The sequence below is a fragment of the Scomber japonicus genome, chromosome 12 (assembly GCF_027409825.1).
Source record: "Scomber japonicus isolate fScoJap1 chromosome 12, fScoJap1.pri, whole genome shotgun sequence".
NCBI lineage: Eukaryota > Metazoa > Chordata > Actinopteri > Scombriformes > Scombridae > Scomber > Scomber japonicus.
In genome coordinates this window covers 26,760,456-26,788,017 of record NC_070589.1, presented here as the reverse complement: position 1 = coordinate 26,788,017, position 27,562 = coordinate 26,760,456, and the positions used below count along the sequence as shown (strand labels likewise).

The window sequence follows — 27,562 nt, the reverse complement described above, 5'->3', positions numbered from 1 at the left end:
CACACACACACACACACAGTGAAATATCTGAGAGGTAGTAAATGTGTTGTGGCTGAACTGAACCACCCCATTTCAAAGGCCTTGGCCCCCAGGGGGGAAAGCAGAGGAGGAGGGGCCAAACTGGAGCGGAGGCGGGGTCCCACGGTGCTCTACGGCTGAGTGGAAAGAAAGTAGAAAGTGAGGAAAATACCTGAATGGACTATCTGGAATAAGTAAGTAGTATTATTTTCTGTGGTGGTGGTGGTGAGGGGGAATGTCTTGAATCACTGGTGGCGGATGATAAAGGATGTGCATGCTGTAAAAAGGTGAGAAGACAGGGGAAGGATTGGTGCGCAGAGGATCTCCAGTTCCCCCCTAAACAATAGTCGAGAGGAGAGGACGCCGTGGTTGCCTTTTTTTTTTTCCTTTTTTTTTTTTTTTTAGGAAACCACAGGGAAGTTTAGGACCCTCATTGGTTTCTATTGTTGCACCCACCGAGGCCACGTAGCTCTCCGGACCGGTTTTAAACGTGGGAGGAAGCGCCTTGTCTGCTTTTCAACGCAACAAAATAGCAGCTGGTGATGCGTCTGGGAAGCTCGTCCAGTGTGATGGTAGGCCGGTGTTTCGGTTTAAATGGTGACCGTGTTAATTGGTGTTCTCCTTAAAAAAAACAACCCTGTAATTCTCTTTGCATCATTATACATACTAGTCTGTGTTTAACATCTAAGTTACACTCACTATGAATTTAAAGTGAAATTGTGCGTGCGGAACGTCATGTAATGTGAGAAAGGCACCACTTAACACGGCCACCACTTAAAGCGTAACACCACATCGAGGGTTTTTGAATTGAATCTTCTCCTCGGAGCAGAAAGGGGGGGTGGGACTGGTGGTGTGGGAAGCTTGAGAGCGTCCATTCATTTACAGTGAGGGCGTCCCGGTTTGAAAGGGAGGAAGAAGGGAGAGAAAAAGAGGGAAGAAAGAAGGAAAATTTGTGGATAATTTTGGCAACAGGACGCGCGACCAGTGGGGCCTGGGAGTCTCCCATTGTCCTGGCTCACCACAGCACCCTCCTTTTCTCATCTTTTGTAGGTCGCACAACTCTTTATATTCGCCCCCCAAATGCTGCTGCTGCTGCCCATTACTCACAGTAAGTTAGCCTCTTGTGTAGCCTTTTGTGCATGTGTGGAATATATCTATATATGTGTAGGCTATGTTGTTGAATTATTAATGCAAGCTTGTCTCTGGGTCTGTGTTACCATCACAAGCCCAAACCCTGGAGTGGTGGAGCTTGAAATGTGTCCAAAATGATAGCTTTTGTTTAGAAAAGTGAAAAGTGAAAGAGTGAAATGTTGCTGCAGTCACAGGCCCGACTGAGAAGCTGCTGTAGACACTGTTTGATATGCTGCTGCCTCCATTTAGGTCTTAATTATACTGTGAAAAGAGGAGTTAGTGAAGGGAAATCTCTATAATGCTACAAATATAGTTGCTTAGATACAGCAGTGGTTCTCCAAGAAAAAATGGGGAGTACTTTACTTTCACTATTTTTGGGTTGGGTTTCATACACTTCCTGTTATAAGACATGTAAGAGTAAATATATCATCAGGTGGAGGGGTTCCTGGTGTAATGTATGTCAGTTTAGGGGGGTCTTTAATGTAAATACAGTTTGAGAATCACTGGTTTAGATAGTGATAAAAAAAAGCAGCACAGTCTGACTATAAACTGCATCCAATGGGAGTGTTATAGAGATGATACAGGACATAAAGATGAACCATAAAGTAGCAGGAGGACTGTTTAAATGAACTGTAACAGATAGTCAACAGGAATATCACACATCAGAGATTAAGAAATGGTGTTTAAATGTGACTAAAGAGGCTCTCTGGAGCACCAATTATTGTATTTTAGGGGTTTTTTGACATTAATATATCACAGGATTTGTCCAAGCAGCTGTTCTATTAAAGCTGCAATTAGTTGAAATTGATTAGCTGCCAGTTATTAAATTACTCGCCAGCTATTTTGATGATTGATGACCCCTTTGAGTCATTTTTTAAAGGAGAGAATGTAAAAACGCTTCTTAAATGTGAATATTTCCTGGTTTATTTAGTCGTCTATGACAGTGGACTGACTGTGTTTGAGTTGTGGATGTCAGTTTGGGCTTGTGCTCAACATTTTTCACCATTTTCTGACATTTTATGGACTAATAATCAATTTAATCAAGAATATAACCCACAGATTCATCAATAATGAAAATAATCATTAGTTGCAGCTTTAATGTCTGTGTATGTTTAAAGGCTCAGTTCACCCATGTTTCAAAAACCACAGTTCTCCCTCCTGCCCCTACAGTGCCATTTGGTTTATTGACGGACTTTTAGGATCAGCTATAAATTACAACATATCTCACTCAGGGATCAAACACTAAAGTCCTAGACTTATTTCCATCCGGCGTTTTCAGGGGCCACCGATCTTTATCAAGACGAAGCCGGCCAAGCATCCGTTTTTCTTCAAGATAAAAGCCTGGAAATCTTTTGAATAACCCACAGGATCATTTAACAAGACTTACACGCTGTTCAGGAGATTTTTCACAGAATCCACAAAGACTTTTATAACCGTCTGGATGAAAATATCTCCAGTCCACTGAGAGATAAGAAGGATTTTTAAAACATGTTTTAAACATTAGGAGTCAATTTGGTAAATCCTCACAGTCATGCTGGTTGGAAATGAATGTTTCACTATCAGTTATATTAATTTAACTCTACATGATGTCTTATTTTCAGTGCACAACAGCATGTTTATATTATACAAAACATGCAAGGAGATGCTGTATGACATTTCTGGTTAAATAATCTGATGTTATTGATTCGATAATAATGCCAATAGACGAGCAATAGGAACTAATACTAGAAAACTGAATCGTGAAAAATGAAATTTGACACGTTTTTTGAAGAGGTCAGCAAAGTAGTCACCCCAAAAAGATCACATAATATAAATTGGATTATGCTGTTTAAGGATTAAGAGGTTAAAACATGAAACAACTCAATAATACTGTTCTATTCGGGAAAGACAGACTGTGGACTGACATTATCTAATGAAAGCTGTTGTATGTGTGGATTATTCAGAGTAACAGGCGTTCGGTTTCTTGATTTGTCATTTTGTCAAAGCTTTGATTGAAATGTCATTCTCCTCCATAGTTTACTGGAGAGGAGGCGAACATCTCAGTGGGTTTAAAACTTGAGGAAATAGAACAGAAGACTCTAAAAGTGGGAAAATATGTTGTTTGTGATTTGGGTGAACTGACCCTTTTAACATGAACGTCTCACAGGATCTTCTTGAATATGAACCACATCTAGAGCTGCAGCTATTCGTCTATTCATTGAATCCACAGAAGATAAAAATCTGCAGCTATTTTGAGAATCAATTGAATATTTTGAGTCATTTTTTAAAGAAAAAAGGTCCAAATTCTCTCATTTAATGTCAGTATTTTCTGCTTTCTATAGGCTTTGCTGATCTTTGGGTTGAGGACTGTTTAGTTAGGACAAAAAAAAGGCATTTCAAGACGTCACTTTAGCTTTTCGAAACAGCAATTGCCTGTGATTTTAAGCACCAAACGGCTAACAGATTGATCAATAATTAAACCACGTTTGTTCTTTCTCACTTTGTGTCCCTGCTGCACTTTGTTTGAATATGTAAGCTGGGATTTGTTTGATTCGCAGCACTCAGCAGAGGACGGGCCTGTTGATTCAACCACACCCTGTGAGATTTGTACACACACATGCTCCAGTTTGCCGGCCATGTGTGCGCTTAGGCTGACAGTAGCAGTTGTCTTGTTTTTTTGCTGGTTTTACTGATGTCGTCGCAGGCAGCGGTGGGTGGTGCTCGGCCCTGTTTGTGTGTGTGTGTGTGTGTGTGTATGTGTGTGTGTGTGGCCCTGGTTGCACTGATGAGCCTTTTCCCCCCCTGGCTGCAGCAGCTTGGGTGTGTGCATGCTTATTTTCACAGTTGGTATATCAGGCCCTCAAATGGCTGTTTGAGCAGAGCTGGTCATTTCAGAGATGTCCCAGATTGCTTTTCCACGGTGACAGCTGCCGTCTCAGTGCCAACAGCTCCAAATGTTTGATGACCGTACAGCTGCAGAGATTAGTCGATTAATCGTGGACTGAATCGCCAACTATTGAGCCAATCTAGCTTCTCAAATGTGAATATTTTCTGGTTTCTTTAGCTTTCTATGACAGTAAACTGAATATATTTGGGTTGGTCTGTACAACAGAAGATATTTAAGACATGGGTTTGAACTTTGGGAAACAATGATTGACATTTTTCACTGTTTTCTGACACTTTATAGAGAAATCAATAATGGACATAATTATTAGTTGCAGCTGTCGATGACTGTCGGATTTCTTTTTTGCCTTTGGGAGAGAAAGAGGCTGTAAAATCCTACATCTGAGCTTTTTTAAACATCTTGTGACTTGAGCTGTGCGTTCACAGCCAAATTCCTGATTAATTGGTCTTGAATTGACGGTTTGAACGTTCTCCTTGAGAAGAGTGAACCCAACTGGCCTTTTTGGATGTAATGTCAACATGTTCACTTCTTCAGGGTCTGGTGATTTTGTGTTTATAGTACATTTCTTACTAGCAAATCAAAGTTCTTAGTGAAGTTTTTCTGCACAAAATAAGCACAAGAGATTAAGAAAAAAAGGTTCAAAGGTTTGTTACATTGCCTATATGATACTTGAGTTTCAGTATTGATACCAAAACAATACTTCAGCACCTCCATAATGAGGATTATTAAAAACCCTTTTCCACAAAACTGTTTTATACATTCAACAAAAGAAGTCAGACTCCTTAAATGCAGCCATGTTTCATTTAGTCATGAATGATCTTACATTGGACATTAATGGATCGTACTGTCGATTGTAGTTAAAGATCAACACTCTGTAGCATTTTAGTTTTATAGATCTACAGACTCTCACTGCTCTTATTGTATCGTTGTTGACAGCTTTAGGCAGCTGTTGCTACTGAGCAAAAAAGCTCCAAAAACCAAAGCCTGGACACTACCTGCCAAGCACCAAATGGCAACAAGACAAAGTTAGTGAGTAGCTGGTGAACATATTGGAGCATTTAGCAGCTGAAGAGCCAAATATTTTCCACAGACAGTTGGTAGAGAGCAAAACAGACCCAACATGAGAGTATTTTAAGATACATTCACCCAAGTGGACAGAAACACATCTCAAAACTAATGTTGTTCTGTGTTTGCTGGTTGTTACCACGCAACTCTGAGTCTGAAAAGTGAAGCCAAGCAGGCTAGCACGAGGCGACTCCGCTGGCTCCAAAAAGAAGTCTGACTATATAGAAGTCTATTAGAAGATTACACTTCTTCTTACTTTATTTATTACCTCGGTAAACAGTTTCCTTATTAGTTCATGGTCTCAATGGCTAGTGTCACATCTTCAGTACAGCATGATGTTCATTTTGTAAATTACGGCTCCATTTAGGGTAAAATGGACGATAAAGCAGCGTATGCTTTAGGACGTGGCTCCCTTTTTGTTTAACAAGTTGTGACCAAGAAACCAAGATGGCGACAGTCAAAATGCCAAACTAGAGGCTTCAAAACAGGTGCATAAACCAACAATAGTGGCTACATCCAAGTAGCCAAAAACCTTCACAAGAGTTTCACCTAAATAAGAGACCATGCAATTAGTAAAATGTGTGATCAAAGAAAAATGTTAAATAGACTTCATTCATATCGCATCTTTCTAGTTTTACAACCTCTCAAATCGCTTTTACACTACGTGCTAAGACTCCCCCATTCAGGAGCTATTCAGGGTTCAGTATTTTGCTCCATGATACTTTGACATGCGCTGGAGGTGTCAGGGATTGAACCACCAATTAGTGAATGACCCGGTCTATTTCTGAGCCACAGCTACCCCAAAACTAAAGAACACTCTGACCAAGCACTCTGATGTAACTTAAAAGAAATTATAGTTTTTATGCTGTGACAGACACAGCTCAAAAACTTACATTAAAGTTCAATACTGAGCTCTAATAAATGATTATATAGTAAACAGTGTAGCTTTGCTCACGGCTATCTGCTTGGATTTGGAAGTGGAGCATCTAAAAGCAAGACCGCCAAGGGCATCAAGGTTGTGTCAGCAGTTTGATAACATGCGTGAAAGACATTTACAGTAAGATTGTACACTTGATACACATGTTGATATATTTAATGCTGATTTTCATGTTCTTTAAGAATAAATTTGACAGTTTTAGGAAGGAAAGGAACCACCAATGTCATACCTAGCTGACTTTATCAAACTATAATGTAAAGAAATAGAGACTTTGACCCCAGTACTTCTAAAAATATGGCTCTGTTTTTTTTCTATAGATGGGTCTTATGTGTCTGTAAGATAAGGTAGCAACAGCCTGGAAAAATTAAAGCACCTTGCTATCAGTAAGTGATGCATATTAAATGACTTTACACTCCCTTTGACCAAGCCATAAAACCCTCCAACTGTGGCACTAGTAGGCATGAAGCCCGACATCATGACTGTTTAATCTCAGACCACACACACAGAGATTACTGTACTAGGAAAGAGAGGGAGAGAGGGAGAGAGGGAGAGAGAGAGAGGGAGGGGGAGAGAGAGAATTTGCTCATTTAAGAATTCAGGTTTTTACACTTTGAAGAAGATACCGATGCCGCGTCGTAAAGAAACCAACGAGCTGTTTGTAAAAAATCCTGCAATAATGTGAAGAATTGAGCCACTGTTCGGTTTAACAATAGCTGTCTAGGAACAATAGCGGAGTGGGATGAAAAGAAATAAACCTGAGTATTCATAGACGTAAGCTATCAAAAGAAAAAAAAAAGAGGCACAAACAAAGACAGGTTATGTTTTATAGCTCAGATCAGACTGTTACTCAAGTTGTGACATTAATTTAACATTAATGCAGCTAAAGTGGAGACAGTGTGAAGAGTCCTGGTGTGGTTCATTAAGTAGGCCAGAGGACACCAGGATGAATAGGAAACCTTATCCATCTCAACACTGGACCACACCTCGTCATATTCTCACTAACTGACAGAGTTAATGGTGTTAAAGGTGTTCAACAATACCAGTAAGAGATACTGGTATCATAATGCAGAAGGTTAAGGGATTAAATGGTCATGTTTCCTTGTGTATATTTACGGCATAAGCTACGAGGTTGGGCTATAATTTAAATGTATTGCTACATGTAATTGCTAGGCCCGGCAATTAATGATTATTTACTTGATTTCTGACAATAAAAAGTCAGAAAATAGTGAGAAATGTCAGTTGTAATTACTTTTGGCTGATTTAACATTCAAATTATAAATATATCAGGTTTACTGTTTGTTTGACATAGAAAGGCTTTAAATCCTCACTTCTTCTGTCAATCAACTAATCATGCAATCAACTAAAAAGTGTTCATATTGTAATTAGATCTACAATAATTAGTTGATTGCTAAAAGGTTTTTGGGTCATTTTATAAGAAAAAATGTCCACATTCTCTGATTCCAGTAAATTAAATATGAATATTTTCTGTTTCTTCAGTCCTTCATGACCGTAAGATAAATGTCCTTGGGTTATGGACGGTTGGTTGGGACAAAAAGACGACATTTAAGAGTATCGCCTTGGGCTTTGGGAAGTAGTGTTCGACATTTTTCACCATTTTTTGACACTTTGTCGACCAAATGAATTAATCTTTAGTTGAAGCCCTTCTTGTGACTTTAAGTTGAACGTGTCCTTCTGTGGTTTCCTTAAATGTGGGGGTCTCGTAAGAAGATTTTTTAATGGTCAAAATCAAAGCAGATATCCCGCTTTTAATTTTTAGTGTGGCTCAAGCTCTAAAAGCTTTGGATCCTACACTTCCCATAATGCAACTGAACAGCATCTTTCCTTAAACACTCACTTCTTTCAATCTCTGAACCTTTTTTGTTATAAATTCGTAGTCTCCCAGCACAAGTTAAGTTCACCCTGATGACATCACCGGGGCTGAATAGTGAAAACCACAATGAACAAACTGACCTTCATGTGTAAAATTGGCGGTTTGACTCTTTACAAATAGTTTAAATCTTATAAAGCGGATCTGAGGGGAGCGAAAATAACAACAAATTACTTCTAACCACAAATAAAAAGCAACTAGTCACCTCTGAGTGTGTCTGAAAGCACAGAGTAAAGAGGCAGGCAACAGAAAGGAAAAAGTAGTTAGGTTTTTAAAATGTTTAAGTTTATTGTGACGTAGATTTTACGTAAGTCTTCGTCTCTATAAGTGAAGCTAGTCTAGAATTACAAACCAGTTTCTTTGCTCCATTCAAAGCTTTTTCTTTCTATTGAAAAACTTCACGGAGGCTCTCCTTTTTAAAAAGACCACCCGACCCTCTTCTGCTATTCATGGCATATGTGTCTCATTATGTGAATAGTGTAGGTGTCATGACATCAGGTTGTCATCGAACATAAAGGTCAATGCTAAATGTTGACGTCAGCCCCTCCAAATTAAAACAGGAAACGTTGATTTTAAACAAAAGCTCAGCAGTCCTGCAGAGAGAAAGAATAACACATCAAACTGTCCATGAAGTAGTTATAAAGTTATATTTAATGTTTACCAAGAACTGGGTCAAGGCTCAGAGTATTAATTTTGTTATTACCTGAGTATAAATTTTTCAAAATGTTGGATTAACATTTATAATAATACAAGCATAATAGTGTGTATGATGATATAGTAACAATGATATAAAGATAACTCACAATTTATCATAATAACAACTATGCCTATATTTAATACACTTATTTATTAGCTGACTAAAACAGCAACTTCATATCACAGAGCAATGGCAAAAACCATTCTGGTAAATGTAGGAAATCAATAAATGACGTAGAAGTATGAGAGGCAGGCTAATAGAAATAAGATACATACTGAAGAAAACATAATATGAGAGATATATGAGAGTAGCTATTGTACTATTATGATATGGCTTAAGTGTTGTCTTTTCCTGGTTTTAAAGGCTGCATTACCAAACTGTCCTGACTCTGGTTCTATTATTTATCTTTACTCACTTAGTCATTAAATCCACTTTACTGATGATTATTAACAGAAATCTCTCACTGTGTAAATATTTAATAAAAGCAGCAATAGTCGTCCCTACTCAATACCTACTATCTCAATATCAATATCTTAGTATTTGGTCAAAGATAACATGATATTTGATTCTGTCCTCATCACTCAGACCTAATCAAGAGTTTCTAAATTCAGACTGTTTCAAATTTTGACTGCTTTTTATCAATGTGACCTTTTAGTAGTATGTAGTAGTGTTTTTAATACATCCAATAAACGTTGACTCAAAGCTGGTTAATGAATAATAGATAATAGAAGATGATAGTACAACCAGAACCTTAATTTATTAGATTTTTACATTGTTGTTTGGTTGTTTTTAACACTGTGTTTTCTATGTAATATAGTTTTATGTAGTTTTTATCTGTGTTTTACTTTGTATGTCTGTATGTATTTCCTACATGTTGTGAGTCAGCGTTGGTAGATGAAGACAGCAGCACTGTATTTCTAATGCTCTCTTCGTTGAATACATTTAACTTTTTTGAACCTTTGCCAAGTAAAACCTGAAAGAGCTCTTTAATGTTTCACTTTGTGTTCCCGATTTTTTGGCAGGGTTTACTCCGCAAACATAATCAGTTAACTTCATTATCCTGCTTCTAAGTAAGAAGCAACTTTAGATATTCATTCTTAAGCTTTGGTGACCTTCTGACCCTACAATCATGTTAAAAACTTTCATGTTTTCCTCAGTATCCCAAATACTAACTGCAGCATTGCCTTAAAATCTACTGTGAATATTCATGATCCCAAGTGGAGGAATCTTAGTTTGTTGGAGAGCCACTGATTTAATCTTCTATGTTTAAAAATTGGGGCCACATTTGGAGTCTTACACATGAATAATAATGTTTAGATTGCTATGAAATCCACTCAACAGAGGATATAGTCTCTCATTTTTAACTTGCAACATATCTCATAAACTAAAGTGAAATTTCTTTGGTGTCACTGAGTGTTTGCTGTCTCCAACCTCCAACCCTTTTTGTGTTGAGGAGTGTAAAATAATAAACAGTGCACCTTTTTTTTAGCAGTCGCTTGCAGAGATTTAGACATATCTATTCTTGGTCTTTTTTAATTGCTCTCTAAGGCCTTTAGATACATATGTGCCTTTCATGGCTTTAGTTATAGTTGTTAAAGCTAATTAGATAGAGGGTTGGCATGTGTGTGTCTTGTGAAGCTTATAAAGACATTTGCCATCATATAAGAACCAGACAGATACTATCTCTACTCTACTGCATGTTTACATTATTTCATGTATGATATCAGAGCTGTACAGGGGTAAATATGTGTGTGTGTTACTTCCTCCAGTACATTGAAGGATCAGTGAGAGCTGAGCCTCGTTACACAATGATTCATCTTACAGTGTAATTGCTTTTTAAAGTATGGACAGCATTGCAGCAACTACATAATTGTTATTTTTATGCGGCGGCGAGCTAAACATTAAGGCCAGCGAAGATTTCTGATTGTTATTTTGGCCAGCATATCTCCGTCTGAGGGGGGCATGTACCAACTAAACATCCACCACAGCAGTTAGATAAAACCACTGTTTAGATTCAGCCTGAAAATATGCGTTTCGTCTGGGAATCCTCGACTCTCCCCCCTTCTTCTTTTACACCACTTAAATCTGCCCCCCCCCCCCCCCCCCCCCTCCCGCATGTGAATCTGCAGTGATTCATCTCCTCAGGAAAGATGTGAAGTTTGAATCATGACCCACTCTCTTTTTAATGTTTTTTTTATTTAAATGTCATGCAATTTCTACATAATCTAAAATAAGTCTTCGCTCGTGTTGCGTGACATTCAGACAGGCGGATTCCTCTCTCTTCTTTTTGCAGAGATGTCATGTGGTCGGCATGAAACGCGACGGGTTTTCTGCACTTTATGTGGAAAAGCACAGCACGGCTCTGCAAATAAGATGCTCATTCCAGCTGCCATTACTAAAGATTAAAGCTTACAATGATGATGATGCACCGGGCAGAAGCTGTTAGTCATTTTGAGTTTTGTGGGTTTCTTTTAGAATAAGCATGTTTGTTGAGCTCCAGGGCTCAGAAATGTTCTTTTTTTTCGGTCTGGTACGACTTAGTGGTCCTCTTACTTCTGAGACATCATGAAGGAAAGACAGTAAAATAAAAGGATTGTAGGCCTACAGGTTGTATGATGTGGATAAACGTTTGTTAAATCCCTCCACAGATTGGTTGTCGTACAGTATTTGGCTTGAAGGGGAAGTGGATTTTTTTTAAACACAAAGGCGCTGACGGAGCATAAAAGCCACATTAAGTGAGATCAAGATCGTGTAAAGACAGCGATGGCAGCTAACGTCCATCTCCATTTCCCACAGAGGGCCAATCAAAGCCAGAGAGCCACACCCGCCCTTTATCAATTAACCAGCGTATGACAGTCCAACATCCGTCATGCCAACACTTTTTTGTTTTGGTGATTTTTTTTCAGCAGCGTGGAGAACAGAGTGGCAGAGGGCGGCGTAAGGTCAGGTTTCCACAGCAACTGTCAGCCTCCAATCCCCCCCTCCCTCCAGCTGAACACCCTCTTTCATCGCCATGGCAGCGGAGAGAGGCCCTGTTTCCCGGGGGACGGGGGGAGTGCGGGAGGGAATGTGAGACGGCGAGAAGCGAGAGGGAGGGAGAGGGCAAACAAGTTTTGTGAAAACAGTAATCCAATATGGCTGCCATTGTGTCAGAGCTAACGGTGGCTAAAGCTCACCTCTCGTGTGTGTGTGTGTGTGTGTGTGTGAGTGTGAGGAGGATACAGTCGTGTGATGTTTAACCTCCGCCAAGACCGGCACGATGTGATTCAAGCACGCTTCAGTTTTTTTAAGAGGGTTAATTTGTTTAAAAGTGTCACTTGGTGGAGAGATCACAGCTCTCGCTCTGCTGGGGAGGAGTGACAGGATGACTCCCACATACATGGACTCTGAGTATAAAGGGAATTTCACATTAAACTGTTCAGGCTTGACTAATAGGACTTTTTAACCCTTTCATACTGTTTATATTCTACACCCTCGTATGTTCTGGGTCAATAGCCTTTTGACCCGGTCTAAGAATCCTCATAAAAAGTGTGTATACCAAATTTTGAACCACAGATCTGTTTAGAAAGCACCAATAGTCGATCTGACTGATCAATAAATGGGTGATTAAACCTTGATTAATGTTTCAGAGAGCAGAGAGAATGTATTTGTTTCACTCGTTTCTGGAGAATAAACAGCTATTATCACACAATATCATGTCCGATTTTACCTAAAATATAACATAGTGCTCAATAATGATTTAAATATATTGTAAGAACTTTATGGAGCTGTGGAGTTTATTGTATAACCATTAGAGCCATCAGTCTTCACTGCTACATCATAAAAAGAAATCCTAATAACTACTATCTTATTAAAACTATTAACTATTCATTTAACTAAAAGCCATGTTAATGGATATGAGTCAAATTTGACCCAAAACAGCCTCAATGGACAAAAAATTTCATTTTTGTGCATTTTGGGCCACTTTAGAAAAAGTTGTCAAATTTCAGAGTAAAAGACATTTGGGGTGTTTTCACACCTGGGTAAAAAATGTGACCCTCAGCAGTATGTAAGGGTTGAAGGACAGGTGCCCACAGCCAGGTGCACAAATGAACACTGACACATTTTTTCTTGCTGTTATCATTCCTCCTGTTCCTACTGATCATTAGAAGACCCCTCTGTAATGCGCTCTCCTCTCTTATAGAGCCCTTCATGGTCAGACCAGACCTTCTTCACTCCCACACCACAAGCCGAGCTCTTAAGTGCTCTAATCAGAGTCTCCTAAAAGTCCCTTGTACACATTTTAAGACTCGTAGAGACTCGTGCATTCCAGTTGGCTTTGGAATAATTCTCCCAGTAAATCTGACATCTCTGGACACTGTGCAGTTAAAACCCGTCTGTTTAGACATGCATTTAGGTAGCATGTGGTATTTTATGTTTTATCTTGTATTTTATGCCTGTTTTCCCCCCTCCTGTGTGTTTCATCTGTTTATCTTTTGTTATATTTATTGCGAATGTGAAGCACTTTGTGACTGGTGTCTGTGAAATGTGCTATATAAATAACCTTTACCTTACTTAAACCTTCAATGTGACCGATGGGGATAAAAATTCACAGCTCTCCTTTTGTGCAAAAATGCATTTAAGAGTTGATGTGAAGCTTATATGAGGCTTGAGTTAGTCATATCAAGTGGATATCTGCCACATTTACAGTCTCTTTATCATCAAATTCCTTCTTTGTGTTTCTCTGGTGAGCTGTGGGGGAAGTGTAGAAATAAAAAGAGGGACTCTGGCACTAAAAAGACTGTCACACTGAAAGATATCTACTTGATTTGACTCATTTGGACAACTGAAGCTTCATATTAGCTTCAAATAAACGTTTAAATACATTCTTTATGCACAGAAAGAGGACTGTGGATTTTGTCCTCTTTCATTTACATTATAAGATCATTATGAAGGGATCTTCTAACGGTCAGTATGAACAGGAGGAATGATTACAGCAAGAATTTGGGCTTCTGACTGACTTGAAAAACTGTCAAACTGTCCTTTAACTCTCAACTCTGATGCTGAAAGTCTTTGAGAGACTTTGTGCTGATGTGTTCATGTTTAATCAGCACTAAGTTGTCAGTAATTTCCCCCAAAAAACTTTAAACACTGACAGTCTGGAAACGTTTAGATCATTATGGGACACTAAAACTTTTAAACCAAGATATTTGTAGCTGTGGTGAAACTGTGACGGTACTTTTTGCAAATATAAACAAGATGAAGAGTCGACAGTCATAAAGCCAGCATGTGTGATTTTATGTCTATATTCATTTTTGACATTTATTTGACAGGGACAATGCTCATTAGACAACAGGAAATTAAAAAAAATACTGTAAATGAGCCAAAGTAGCCTAAAAGACCTATTTCCATCTGTTTCCCCAGGTCAGATGTTTAACAGGAAACGTAAAATTATAATATAATAATTATCACGCAGCTATAATAATCAATAAATATGGAAAAGTGACACTGATCTAACCAACGTTCTCCTCCTCTCCTTACAGATCACGGCCACTTCAGCTCTCCCCTCCTGCTGCGACTCTCCCACCCGCCATCCTCGCCCGTCCCTCTTCCTCCTCTCTCTGTAGCCTCCCCCTCTCGCCGCCCCCCTCCTCCCTTCTCCTGCTCCCTCCTCATCGGCCTCCAAGATAGATTCCCTCAGGAGTAAGGTTGACCTGCTCAAGCTGCCCCTGGCCCTCTCCACCAAGTCCATCTCCGAGCGCAAGAGCCAGCTGGGAGGAGTCGGCGAGCAGCGGGGCACGGGGGGAGGAGGAGGAGGCGGGGCCCGTAAAGCCCGCTCACCGCCGACCCGAGACATGGACAACGAGTCGCAGTACTCGGGCTACTCGTACAAGTCGTCCCACTCCCGAAGCTCCCGCAAGCACAGGTGGGTCACATAGACGATTTTAACATCAGCAATCATTCAATATCTTCATTTTTAGAAAGATCTTGGGAGTTTTTCCCCCCCAAAATATACATAAACTCAACATCAGTCACAAGGGGAGTGACGTAAAGGTAATCGAGTAACCGTGTGTGCTGCTGTGTGTTTGTCTCACAGGGAACGGAGGGACCGCCACCGCTCTAAGAGCCGAGACAGCAGCAGCCGTGCAGACAAATCAGTCACCATCCAGACTCCCGGAGAGCCTCTGCTCGATGCAGAGTCGACCCGCGGAGATGAAAGGGTCAGTCACGCAAGCCTGTTACTAATCCATGACCTCTATCAGGGAACAGTGGTAGTTACATTTCCCTGTAAACTGTCGGCTTTTACCTGCTGTGATGAGTTGAATTAATTATTTAAAGGCTCTGTGCTTCTGTCAGTCATTTTTAATTTCAGTTTGTGGTCGTCCTGTCAGTCAGTGGGGAAAGCAGGTGTTGACATTTATCTAACTGTGTCTTAGAAGAGGTATTATTTAATATAAAGAGGCATGTTTTCATTAAGGAGTGCTGAGGAGACATGACATGAGAAGCTGTTTGTCTTAAAATAGCAATGAGGCAATTATTACTTGTACCTGGTTCCTCTCATAATTAAATTGCAGGGAATTAATACTCTTCTATTTTTATATTGTATATTGTTTTGCCCTCATGACGTCCTCACATTGCTTATTGTAAAGATTTAATTTATAACACCATCAAACAGACTACAGCATCTAATCCAAACGTCAGCCAGCAACCATTTGTCATTTTTGCTTCATAAATTATTGATAAGCTTCTTTTTTTTTTTTATTGGCAAAAGCAAGAAAAAAAGTCTGCACACTGCCGCTCCCAAAGCATTTGGATTTAATAGGATTCCAAAAGTGACATTTCGAGCTCAATGCTCTTCATCAGACTAAAGATGAACTAGATAGTCACCATCATAAATCCACAAAGGGTCCGAGTCACTTGACAGTCACATGATGTGCTGATCCCACTCAATATTTTATAGGTGTAAAATATAGGTGCAGGAAAAGAAGATGATGATGATGATGATGATGATGATACAAAATAATAATAATCATGATAACAATAAACTAGTACTGTGCAGTAAAAGGAACCATATGTGATTAACAAAAATAGATTAAAAAAGATAAATAGACAAATATTTGTAAATGATGTTTACACATATATGTACAAAAGATATAGATGGGACCTCCTGAGCACAATACATCAGGCCATATAGCCTTCAATACGATGATGATGATGATGATGATGATGATGATGATAATAATAATAATGTTTATAATAATAATTACAGATAAAGCCAAAGTACAATATAAAGCAAGACACACAACACAGAGAGCAGTAACAAGATAGAGGACAGTCAATAATATCAATATGTCTAGACTAGTTAATAGGTCAATCCTTTCAGCACTTGTTTGATTCTGTGTATCTGTGAAAATGACGCCTCCTCTCTGTTAAACCTGTATCTCTTCCTGTTTATCTGACAGGATGACAACTGGGGCGAGACCACCACCGTCGTCACCGGCACCTCGGAGCACAGCATCTCCAACGAGGACCTGACCCGCGTCACCAAAGAATTGGAGGAGTCGACTCCTCTCGAGTGCAAGCGCTTCATCGGGCCGGCGCTCGGAGGCTGCCTGAGCTTCTTCGCCCTGGTCACGCCTTTAGCCTTCCTCATCCTCCCGCAGGTGCTGTGGCGCGACGCCTTGGAGCCCTGCGGCACGCCATGCGAAGGCCTCTACGTCTCCTTGGCCTTCAAGCTGCTCGTGCTGCTCATCTCCTCCTGGGCGCTGTTCCTCCGCCCCCCTCGCGCCACGCTCCCGCGCTTCTTCGTCTTCCGCTGCCTGCTGATGGTGCTGGTGTTCCTGTTCGTGGCGTCGTACTGGTTGTTTTACGGCGTGCGGGTGCTGGAGCCCCGGGAGAGGGACTACAGGGGGATTGTGGAGTACGCCGCCTCGCTGGTGGACGCCCTGCTCTTCATTCAGTATCTCGCTCTGGTGCTTCTGGAGGTCCGACACCTGCAGCCGGCCTTCTGCCTCAAAGTCGTCAGGAGCACGGACGGAGCCAGCAAGTTCTACAACGTGGGTCACCTCAGGTACGTGTGTGTGATTTAAGAACATATAAAAAATGTAATAAGCAAATAAGAATTTTTAGATACCCATTTTAGACAAAGTTTGATCAGAGCACACTTTATATTTTCACAAAACATCACATTATTGGTTAAAATCCATTTACATGGGCCTCTGATTTCTGGAAAACAGGCATCTCCAGTAGTTATACGAGGCAAAGCAAGGCAAATTTATTTATATAGCACATTTCAACAACAAGAGTAATTTTAAAATCTAATTGTTTTTGGGAGTAATTTAAAAACCCCAACCAAAGACATCACATCCTTCCCCATCCCATCAATCAAGCTCTTTTTTCCCCGTCACTCTGTTTACATTTAAGATTGATTGTCTACGTCCCCGTCTCAACATCCTGTTTCAAAATTAAATTGATTATATTTAGGAAATACCAAGACTGGATTTTTTTGGTTATTTTTTCAATTGTAGTTTATTTTAAATGATTGTGATCACATCTCAGGCAAAGTTGTTGAAGTGTTGTTGGCTTATTTTTTAATAGTATAACGTCACAACATTTCTCATCTTATTCTTAGAGACCTTTAAGTGGAAGTTTATTTATTTCTCATTTTGGAACCAAACTCTCCTTAAATAAACATAAAAGGGAAGAGTGTATGTGTGCACATGCATTAGTGCTCCTCTGTCTGAGCTAGCATGTTTATACAGAACAAGCTTCTCAAATATCATAACCTTTGATGCATAACTCCATTTTATATGACACCTCAGTAATATGGCTGTGAGTGTTTGAATCTTCAGAGCATCACATAGATGAGATTTGCCACACGGGAAAAGAGAAGGATTTCTGTCCTGATCTTCCTGCTGTTGACACAAAACCATCTGAAATGTCCTGAACTTCACTGACGTCAGTAATCTTCACCCATCTGGTACATTTAAACATGCCAAGATTTATTCACAAAGCGTGTTTAGGGTTCTGTTATAAGGTTTTAATGATGCAGGATCTTGATTGTTACCACAGTTTTTCTATTTGAGCGTTAAAAACGTGAAGATACAAGAAATTGGATCTCAACAAAATGATTAATCCCAACAACATCTGGATGCATGATTGAGGATAAAAAAGGGTGAAAATAAGTTTAAATCAGCCTGTTTCTTTCCTTTTATTTTAGGGGCACAATTATAAAAAAAATAATAATTAAAGTTGCTGTATTATAGATCCAAACATTTGTCCATTTTTTTCAATTACCGTCATCAAAGAGTACTGAATGAGATTATAAAGCTATTTCATGGATTAACTTCTTTTTTATTAGTGAGTAAAACATTTTAACGACACCAAACCTGTTTGAATTCAGCTCATAATTAGAGGCAGAACTGATTTGTAAATGACAGCATCAGTATTCAGTGTTATCTTATGTATCCAGCAGCCGATGTGTGACTGTATCTACTTGACACTCTGTGTTTTAGTATCCAGCGGGCAGCTGTCTGGGTGTTGGACCGTTATTACAACGACTTCTCCGTCTACAACCCTGCCCTCCTCAACCTGCCCAAGTCCATCCTGTCCAAGAAGATGACCGGCTTCAAAGTTTACTCCCTGGACGGTAAATACAGCCTCGTCTCATCTCTGACGCCTGTTTTCTAATCCATCATCATTTTGTCCGTCATTCATCGTCCTACGTCAGGACCAGATATAGCAGATAAAGCAACATGTAGTTTTCACCTACAGTAATAAGTACTCCTTACTGTTAATAATGTTGGAAATGTCACATTGTTATTTTAGTCTTCATCTCATGTCGATACAGCGTCAGCTAAATACCTGAAATGCAAATGCAACCCACTAATTCCTCTCTGTGCGTGTGTCGTCTTGTAGAAAACCCCACCAATAACTCCACAGGCCAGTCGCGGGCCATGATAGCAGCGGCTGCCAGGAGGAGAGACAACTCCCACAACGAGTATTACTACGAGGAGGCCGAGATGGACCGCAGGGTTCGCAAACGCAAGGCCAGGTCAGACACGGGCGATACTCATCAGTTAAAGGCTTTGTGAAGGATAACGATTAAGTGTTGGAGGAGCAAACAAACTAAAACCGGTGTTCACAGGAGGCAGAATAATGCACACAGAGTGAGACACTTCCAGACAATATGTAGTCTTTGTCTGTCTGTGGACGGAGGGAAAGGTGTGATTCAGCTGGTTTGTTGAGGCTGAATGCACAATGTGAGATTTGTTGTCTGAACTGATGGCTGATGGGGGTTGTGACACCTTGATATCGGAATAAAGATCACACTAAAAAGGTGTTAGGACTTTGTAGCTCATTATAAGATGCAGGTCTTTGTGTTTTTTTTAGGGGCTGAAAGTCAAACTAAACAGAAATTGAAGCATAACATTTGGTTCTTATTCATTCATCACCTATGAATCAGTTATCAAGGCATGTCTGAAACACCAGAGTAACGTCCTGCCAACAATCTGACTTTATTCTGTCTCGCATGATCTCATTGTTGTGTTAGTGATATTAAAACAGTTTGTCAGTTAGTTGAGGATCTCCTGCAAAACTTTTGGTGTTTCCTCTGGTCAAGTTATTCCACGTTCAATTTAGTATTTTATTCCATCTGATGGGTTTATGGAAAAATACAAATTTAAAACATTGTCCTACAACATTTGTTCACCAGAGCTCACCCCACATATGGTTTTGTTTATTCCTCCAAGCTCCATTTTCTCTCAGTCCGCACTAAACAAAGAATTTAACTGTGAAGTTATGTTGAAGCAAACCAAAGGAATTTCAAGTTGAGAATGGAGATTTTGTTGAGAATAAAAACCCCACAATGCTGACGTCTATTTTTGTTGACCCCTCCTCTTAGGTTGGTGGTGGCGGTGGAAGAGGCCTTCACACACATCAAGCGTCTCCACGAAGAAGAAATCGCGTCGTCCCCCAAACACCCGCGGGAGGTGATGGATCCTCGGGAGGCGGCTCAAGCCATCTTCGCTCCGATGGCGAGGGCCATGCAGAAATACCTGAGGACCACTCGGCAGCAGGCCTTCCACAGCATGGAGAGCATCCTCACACACCTGCAGTTCTGCATCACACACAACATGACGCCAAAGGTGAGAATTTGGGGATTCAGGTTCTAAATGATGTTATCCAGAGCTGTCCTCCATAATTAACCTCCTCCTTCCTCCCCGCCAGGCTTTCCTGGAGCGTTACCTCACCCCCGGTCCCACCATGCAGTACCAGCAGCAGAACGGCAGAGGGCGCCAGTGGACTCTGGTGAGCGAGGAACCTGTGACTTCAGCCCTGCGACAGGGTCTGGTCTTCTCCCTGCGACGCCTGGACTTCTCCCTGGTCGTCACGGTGACGCCGCTCCCTTTCCTGCGGCTCGGGGAAGAGTTCATCGACCCAAAGAGCCACAAGTTCGTCATGAGGCTGCAGTCGGAGACCTCAGTGTGAAAGGCGTCTCCCATGAGGTGTCTCCTTTTCTCTCCTCCCGTTGTCCTCTCTTTGTGCTCGCTCCCTGCTGGATCACTGATGTGGCGCGGGACATGTGGAGGCCATGTGATCCACTCGTATCCAATCATTTCCCCCCCCTTGACTGTGACAAAGAAACCCATTCAAGGAGAGTCTGTCTGAACCCTCCTCCTGTTTTATGATCATCACAGATGCTCTGATATTAAACTGTGATCAGCTCAATGATTGTCCCACAAACGGATGCCTTGACTTTTTATTTTCTGTGTTGTTGAGTCTTTGTCTTTAAAAAAAACAAAAAAGATAAAAGAAAAAAAAGATCCCTTTGTTTCTAAAGGGGACTTTTCGTCTTTTTGCCTCCTTTTATGCTGTAACCACTGGACTAGTTTACTGCGCTGACTCAACACAAACACCAGAGGAGGGGGATTACATCACATTTTTCACTTCCTCCCGTGTCTTAAACGGAGCTCAGCTCTGACTGCAACGCTGGTGTACCACTGCCTTCTGGTCCCCTGTCAGTGTATTGTTTTATTTGAGATGGCGAGGACTGTTTTTATATTAGAGGGTGTGACTTTGTTTTTGTTTTGTTTGTTTTTTTACTTACAGAATGTAGCATTATGTGCTTTGAATTAACACATTGCTTCTCTGCGCGGCCCGAAGGCCAAAATGTATTTTTTTTTATCTGACTGTAAAGAAAAATGGAATCACATTCCTGAACTGTTGCTACTCCAGACTCACACATATACACGATTGTCTAAATATGCAGCTTTTGTTTTATTCTACAGTACACTGGCATTTTTATTTTTACAATTTAATATTGCAGTTTTAACTGGAAGACTCAATTTACACCTGGTATTCCCATGTGATCTGGATCTAGATATCTTATCTGTATCAGGATGTTGTAGAATAAGTCTGGTGATGTTTTATTTTTTTTTTCTCATTGTCAACAAATCTCATAAAAAGACCAAAACCAACAATCTGTACGTCCGTCTCTCAATACTTTTAAAGTTCCCTACCCTGTTTGCAGGTTTCTCATGATATAAATCTTTTTACAAATAAGTCACAAGGTCATACATGTGTGATTTGATTCCTATTGAAGGAAATTAATGCAGTTACTGGAGACTATTTTCAGCGGCTGACTAATCTGCACTAGTGAGTATTTACGGCACAGAGACTTTTATGTGACATTGGCTCAAAATAAATTAAAGTGTGTGTGTGTGTGTGTGTGTGTGTGTGTGTTGGTGTGTTGGTAATGAAGGATTATGTCACCCAGTGGGAGTTTGTGGATCATTGATGTGTTTTTAATAGTTTTAGGGCAACCATGCAGCTCTACAGCACAGAGGAAATAGATCTATCAGTGTTTGGATGCAGAGATAAGACTTGACTCTTAGTCGGATCAGTTTATTGTTGGTTTTGGTCTTTTCATGTAATTTATTAACATAGATCACTACCAGAGTCGTCCTTTTTTAATGCAAGGTGTAAATGCACCTTTTACTTAAAGAATGCATTGAAATGTTGGGTGCTTTGACTCCACCTCTTGCTGTAAAAGTTAGAAACGACTTCCTCGTCTGCAGCAAAGGAAAAATGAGCTTTTAAATCTTCTTTCTTAAATTTGGGAAAAAGCACGTTGACAAAAGAAATCGTCTCAACTCGATGTCCATCTTGTTTTTGAAGCTTTCAATCACTTCCTCTTTGGCAGTTTTCCAGCTGATGGTGTAGTCGATGCTTCATGACCAAAGTGGGTCATTTCAGCAGAGGAGGAGGAGGAGGAGGAGGAGGGGGTGTGATAGCAGTGACCAGGAACCTATATTTCCATATTTAGGTGTTGCGATAATCACTAAACATGACAAATTTAGTGACTCTATGTACTGAGAAAGGTCACACAATGTGGTTGAAAGCTCCAAAAACAAAAATACATATCTGAGACTTTTGTTTGACAAGTCTGTTTTCAACTTTGTGACAATGCGTTTTCCAGCTCATTTAATTGAGTTTCCAATTATTTAATTCCCTTTTTTTAAGAAGTTTGAGACATTTCTCAATACAGGAAAGAAAACACAGTCCATCAGTTTAGCTGAAAATGTACAAATAGTTGTTTTTATTGGACCACAATGAGACTAGAATCCAATCACGGTGCAGAACTGAGAAAACAAAGCTTATTTATTGAGGTGTCACTACAATCCATACTCATACTGGATGTTAATAGTGGGTTTAAATGAGGTTTAAGTCTACTTCAAGCTTCTTCTTCTTTTCTTTTTCTTTTTTTTTTTCTTTTTTAACAATGTACTCATGAGGAAATCGGTCCTGACCAAGCAGCTGTGGTTTTAATGATGAGCTGTTAGTCACTGCATTTCAACGAAAAACCCCAAACCAGACGTGTGATTGTAACTCCTCACTGCAGCTCCTCTGCAGCAGTAGCGTATCACCGCCTTGTGCCACCAGCTGAAACAAGCACAGTGAAACATGCTGCCTCCATCCGACAGCCTTATTACTCTCCAGATGTGGAGAAGCAGCGTCACACCTGTCCCCACCCCCAGACGCTGACTCCTCATCATCACCTCTACCCCAAAAAAAAACAAAAAACTTACTGTAAACCACCTAAACCCGCCTGATGTTATAGAAGAGTTGAGCCGCTCCGTTTGTATCCACGTGCAACACCACTGTTTTTTTATTTCTGGTGAAAAATGTGGTTTTAAAAAAAGCCCTTTTTCACATCTGGACAGGTTACACGTTGTAGGACGGACATTTCATCCGAGTGATCAAAATGCAAAAATGTGTTTTTTTAAAAAATGCATGTTAGAGTTATTTTGGGCTCCAAAACTTTTTTATAACAACTTGTTTTCTATCGTTTTTAAGGTGCCTAAGTTATGATGATGATGCAATTTTTTTTTTTTTTTTGAATGTTTTTCACTTTTGAAAAATAAGTGGCTTGTAAAAAAAAGTGTAGATTTGTCCTGTATTTTCTTCTTTTTTTTTTTTTTTTTTTTTTTTGGTAACTGTAGCTTGTATAGTGTGTTAGGCTTTTTTCCATTATTAAACCATTTATTCCATATAAGTCTTGTTTCTGTTGCTTTTTTTTCTTTTATACCACTGAATGTTATTAATGTTCTTCTTAAAAAGCATGACGCAAGTTTGAAAACAGGAAGTATGTGCAGAAATAGATTCATCTGCATGGATATGAACAAAATGACCACTAGTTTATTGGTATTTATGACACAACTGACACAGACTGAGCACAACTTTCCTATTAAAGCCTGTTGATGTAAGTTCTCACACTAGATTTAAGCAATTTCTACCAAACAGAAGTTGAATGTTGCTTCACAAGTGTTTTAGAGGAACTTCAGAGCAGGGAGGGTGGCAGTGTGGTGGGCGTGTGGTTTCACAGCTCGAGATCGGACAGAGAGCCCCGGACTTCCTGCTTGCTGCTTCTCACAAAGCTCAGCTCAGACGCTTCACTTGAAATCTCGCTGACAGCCGTCGAAGCAGCAGCAGCAGCAGCTTAAAGACTCTCCATCTTATCTGCACTCCACCCGGTAAGATGGCTCTAGCATCGCTCATCACCTCCTTTCTGATGTTCAATCCCACCTGCCCTGGTGAGGAGTAGATTAGGACACAGGTTTCAGCTCCTTTTGTAGATTTAAAAAGACATCTTAGAAACTTTCAGTAGGAGAGCTCGCGTTTGAAACAGGTTAGCAGCTATATTGTTTTTTTTTTTAAGAGGCGTTGTTGGTTAATGATGATGTGTTTGTGTTTGTGTGCAGAAGGCAGAGGAAACATGTACATCTGTTATATCCTGGATGGGATTCTCATCCTCTACGGCATCATTCTCACCGTCTTATACTGCAGACTGAGGGTAAGACAACCAGGAACAACACACACACACACACACACACACACACACACACACACACACACACACACACACACACACACACACACACACACACACACACACATTTACACCGCTGTGACGACTCTTTATAAAGTGTAGATCTGTACTGCTGCTAACAAAATAATGTAATATGAAGCATTTTAAACTGTTGTTGAACAAAGTTTTATAGTTTTGTGTGGAATAAGACTTTAAAAAGTTCACTTTCAATGCTTTTTTTGTCAAGCCACCTCATATCCTCCATACCTTCTACGTAAATTCTACCTAATTTCTTTCATCTTCAGTTTCTGTAGCAGCTTACAGTTCCATATTCATGCTGCTTTCTTTTCTGGTATACTACAATTTTGAGTACTTTACTTCTTTTACTTGTGCTTTACGATACGCTACATTAGTTTGACGAGTGATTAAATAAATTATGATTTAACGTATAAAACATATGTTGAGTTTATAAAATATGATGCACTGTTATAGATTATTTACCCAACAATGTAATAAGGAACTAACGTCAACCTCAACATGACCAAGTACAGATCTAAAATGCTGCGTACACATTAATGTATCATTAGTACTAATACTGTAATGATATAGTAGTATAACATCCAGCATTGAGTACTTTAACTTTCTATGTACATTTAGCAGCTAATGCGTATGGTTTCAATGTAATAGATTACTTTTACAATGTTCTACGGCTATTTGGACATAATTAGCAGATCTGGACACTTCCTCCATGTATTGCAGTTGACGCCCTTTTTTTGTTTTAGGAACAAAGTCTTTACATCCTCTTTAATTCTTGCTAAAGCGCTAAAGTGTCACAGAGGAGCTGAATTTAACCTGAGCTGCAAATTGCAATACACAATGAATATTACCTGAATCATTGAATCATTGAGTCAGCTTTCTCTTTTATTTTCTCGACAGATTCATCAAACCAGCAAAATGCCTGAAAATAACCAAGAGGTAAAATTAAAAGTTTGTGTGTTTCTGTATTAGTGTGTGACAGTTATGAGCTGATCACGTACTTTATTCACACCTCAGCTGTACCTTGTGGCCTTTTGTCCTCAAAAACAGAAGTTCTTGTGTACAGCCAGCCTCACTCTATCATTTCCTGTAAGCTTTAGCTGACCACCAACCTACATTATTTATACACAGCTCACAGTCACAGTTTCCACTAGTGTTGGTTCACTGTCAGCGTGTGAATCCCACTTCCTGTTAATTGTATCAAGCGGCCAAAACAACACTGAACAAAATGGTCTCTTAAAGCTAACTTTGTAATATGGATTTCAAAGCTCGTGAGGAAGAACTAGACATTTAAAACTCTCACATCACATTTATTAAGAACTGTTTGAGTGTTGCTGAATCACACTTCTTGCTAATCCCTTTGTGTTTCAACTGTTTCCATCCCACAGAAGCAGCCCGCGGAGGGAGGCATCTATGCGGTGAGACTTCTCATTGTAAAGCTTAAAAAGACTTTAAAAATGGCACATGATGGAAAAGTGACAGCTTACCGCAAGGCAGACGGTAAAGGTCTTCTTTTTTTTTTTTTCCTATCACCTACCTGGCTGTCACAGTAATCACATGTAGACTCAGTGTAGGAGGAAATGCTCACTGTGCATTGTGTGTTGTTTTTTTAGTTTTTTTTTTTTTTTTTTTTTTTTTTAGAAATGCATATCATAAAACAAGTGCTTTACTTTTCACAGGAGGTGTTTTTACCTCTCAGTATTTCTGTGTCTGTCTGTCTGTGTCCTGCAGGGTCTGAGCTCGCACACTACTGATACCTACGAGACCATCAAAATGGACAAGAAGCCGATCGTGTGATGAAAGAGGATGACGAACACGGACGAAGATGAAGCTTGATACTGTAAATGAATTTTGAGTTGTATTGTAGCGGGCCTGTGCATGAAGCTCTACATGCTTTTTCTCCCTTTATGTTGTAAAAAAATACTTACTAACATTTATGTCTTATGTCTTAAACTACACATTTAATTTAACTAATAAAAAAAAAGCTATGTCAGTGTGTCTTCACTGCTGCTTTTACGCAATAGACCCCAGAAAACAGAAGTTGAATCTTATCTTCCGTTTCTGTTTCATGAGTTCTTTTTTTAGATGTACATACGGGAACAGCAATTTACCATTATTCCCATGATGAATTCATCTGCAGATTATTTTACCCAATTCATCAATTTAGTCTTTTGGTCTTAAACCAAATGCCTGCTATGATTGTCTTATACTCAAAGTAACTTCTTCAAATGTCTTGTTTTACACTTTTTTCAAAAAAAACAGAAAAAAAGCAGCAAAGTTCGTGTTTGTGCAGATGATTAATCTATTGTCAAAATAGTTGCAGATGATCGTGAATTGATTGTATATAGTGGTTTGTAGGGTGTTAAACTGCCGATAAGTATTAGTGAAAATAAACTATTGTGTATACTTAATTTCATGATAAAGATTTAATTTTGCTTTAAGTTTGGATCTGAAGCACCGGGCTGGCCCTTAAAACATTAATTTCAACATGTTTTATTTCTATTTCTAATCATTTTATTACAGATTGAATCATATAACAGCTGCTTTTAACTTTCTGTGATTTTGCATGTGTGCAATCCCAGTTTGTAAAAGTACATGTTTTCATTTTTTATGAGAAAATCTGGCAGTAAAATCATCTTCAAAACTAGCAGTAAGAATTTGAAGATACTGTTTGAAGTTTGAACATTATTACAGTAAATGAACATCTTTACATGTCTCATTAATGTTGATTTATGGTAGAAATAGAACATATTTGGCAGCAGAGGGCAATCACACACTGTCACTGTGATATCTGTCTCATTGTACCTGTATGATGGTCAGTGCTCACTAAAACTCTCTTCTACTTATTTACATAGCAACAGACCTGGAAATGTATTCAAAACAGATTTTAGCCTGTGTGGTCTGGCTGTGTACTGTTTTTTTTGTTTTTTTTTACCTCCAGGCTTTTAGCAACAGCAGAAAAAACTCATAAATGTCTGTTGCATCACTCTCACCTCAACCTGTGAAACAAAAGGAGTCTGTAATACTCAATTATTGAGTAGATGATGGTGAAATTGGTATTTATTAGTATATATACATACCTATTATTGGCTTATTGTTCATAATATCATGATAAATAACTATTGATTTTTATTGAACATGCCAGATGTGACTTTTTCTTGCACTATGATAATAAATATATTCATATAAACCTTTTTTGGGGGTTTTGTGTTTTGCTTTTGTTGCTGTTTTGTAGAAGCAGTGGTAAGTGAGTAACAGAGGAAGAAAAATGCTTTCTGATTTTTATCTCTCATACTTAAAACAGCAACTGTATCTTAATATGAGTGATGTCAGCTGTTTGGTGTCCACAGGGCTAAACATTAGTCAACCGATAAAGAGCTAAAACAAAAGAGGGATCTTCCTACCAAAAGATAAGCGATCGTAAAAAGTGAATTAATTGGAATTTCACACGAAATAATGCTGCTTTCAAGTCCTCCCGGAAAATTCATACACAGCTTTCTGCAGTATTATTAGTGTCATGACAACAAAATGACGTAGAAATGAAGTGAATTTATTAT

The 27,562-nt window shown here is 39.4% G+C and overlaps 2 protein-coding genes across 5 annotated transcripts; both read left to right on the top strand.

Moving 5' to 3' along the window:
- Positions 1–103: 103 nt before the first annotated feature.
- On the top strand, positions 104–21,115 carry LOC128368917 (vang-like protein 2). Of its 2 annotated transcripts, none has more exons than XM_053329836.1 (8): positions 104–212; positions 14,143–14,525; positions 14,697–14,820; positions 16,063–16,670; positions 18,115–18,248; positions 18,518–18,653; positions 19,503–19,746; positions 19,829–21,115. In XM_053329836.1, the coding sequence occupies exons 2-8, from the start codon at positions 14,455–14,457 to the stop codon at positions 20,087–20,089; spliced, it is 1,578 nt and encodes a 525-aa protein (XP_053185811.1). In that variant the 5' UTR covers positions 104–212; positions 14,143–14,454; the 3' UTR covers positions 20,090–21,115. The 2 variants fall into 2 exon arrangements, with proteins under 2 accessions (XP_053185811.1, XP_053185812.1); XM_053329837.1 differs by lacking the exon at positions 104–212 and adding an exon at positions 994–1,126.
- A 2,363-nt stretch (positions 21,116–23,478) lies between these two features.
- Positions 23,479–27,182, top strand: fcer1gl (Fc receptor, IgE, high affinity I, gamma polypeptide like). 3 transcript variants are annotated; one of them, XM_053329779.1, is made up of 5 exons: positions 23,479–23,634; positions 23,866–23,954; positions 24,906–24,944; positions 25,394–25,505; positions 25,737–27,182. In XM_053329779.1, exons 2-5 carry the CDS (start codon positions 23,877–23,879, stop codon positions 25,757–25,759), a joined length of 252 nt encoding a protein of 83 aa, XP_053185754.1. In that variant the 5' UTR covers positions 23,479–23,634; positions 23,866–23,876; the 3' UTR covers positions 25,760–27,182. The 3 variants fall into 3 exon arrangements, with proteins under 3 accessions (XP_053185754.1, XP_053185753.1, XP_053185755.1); XM_053329778.1 differs by having other exon boundaries at positions 23,863–23,954; XM_053329780.1 differs by having other exon boundaries at positions 23,485–23,634; positions 23,863–23,954; positions 25,394–25,423.
- The last annotated feature ends 380 nt before the right edge of the window (positions 27,183–27,562 follow it).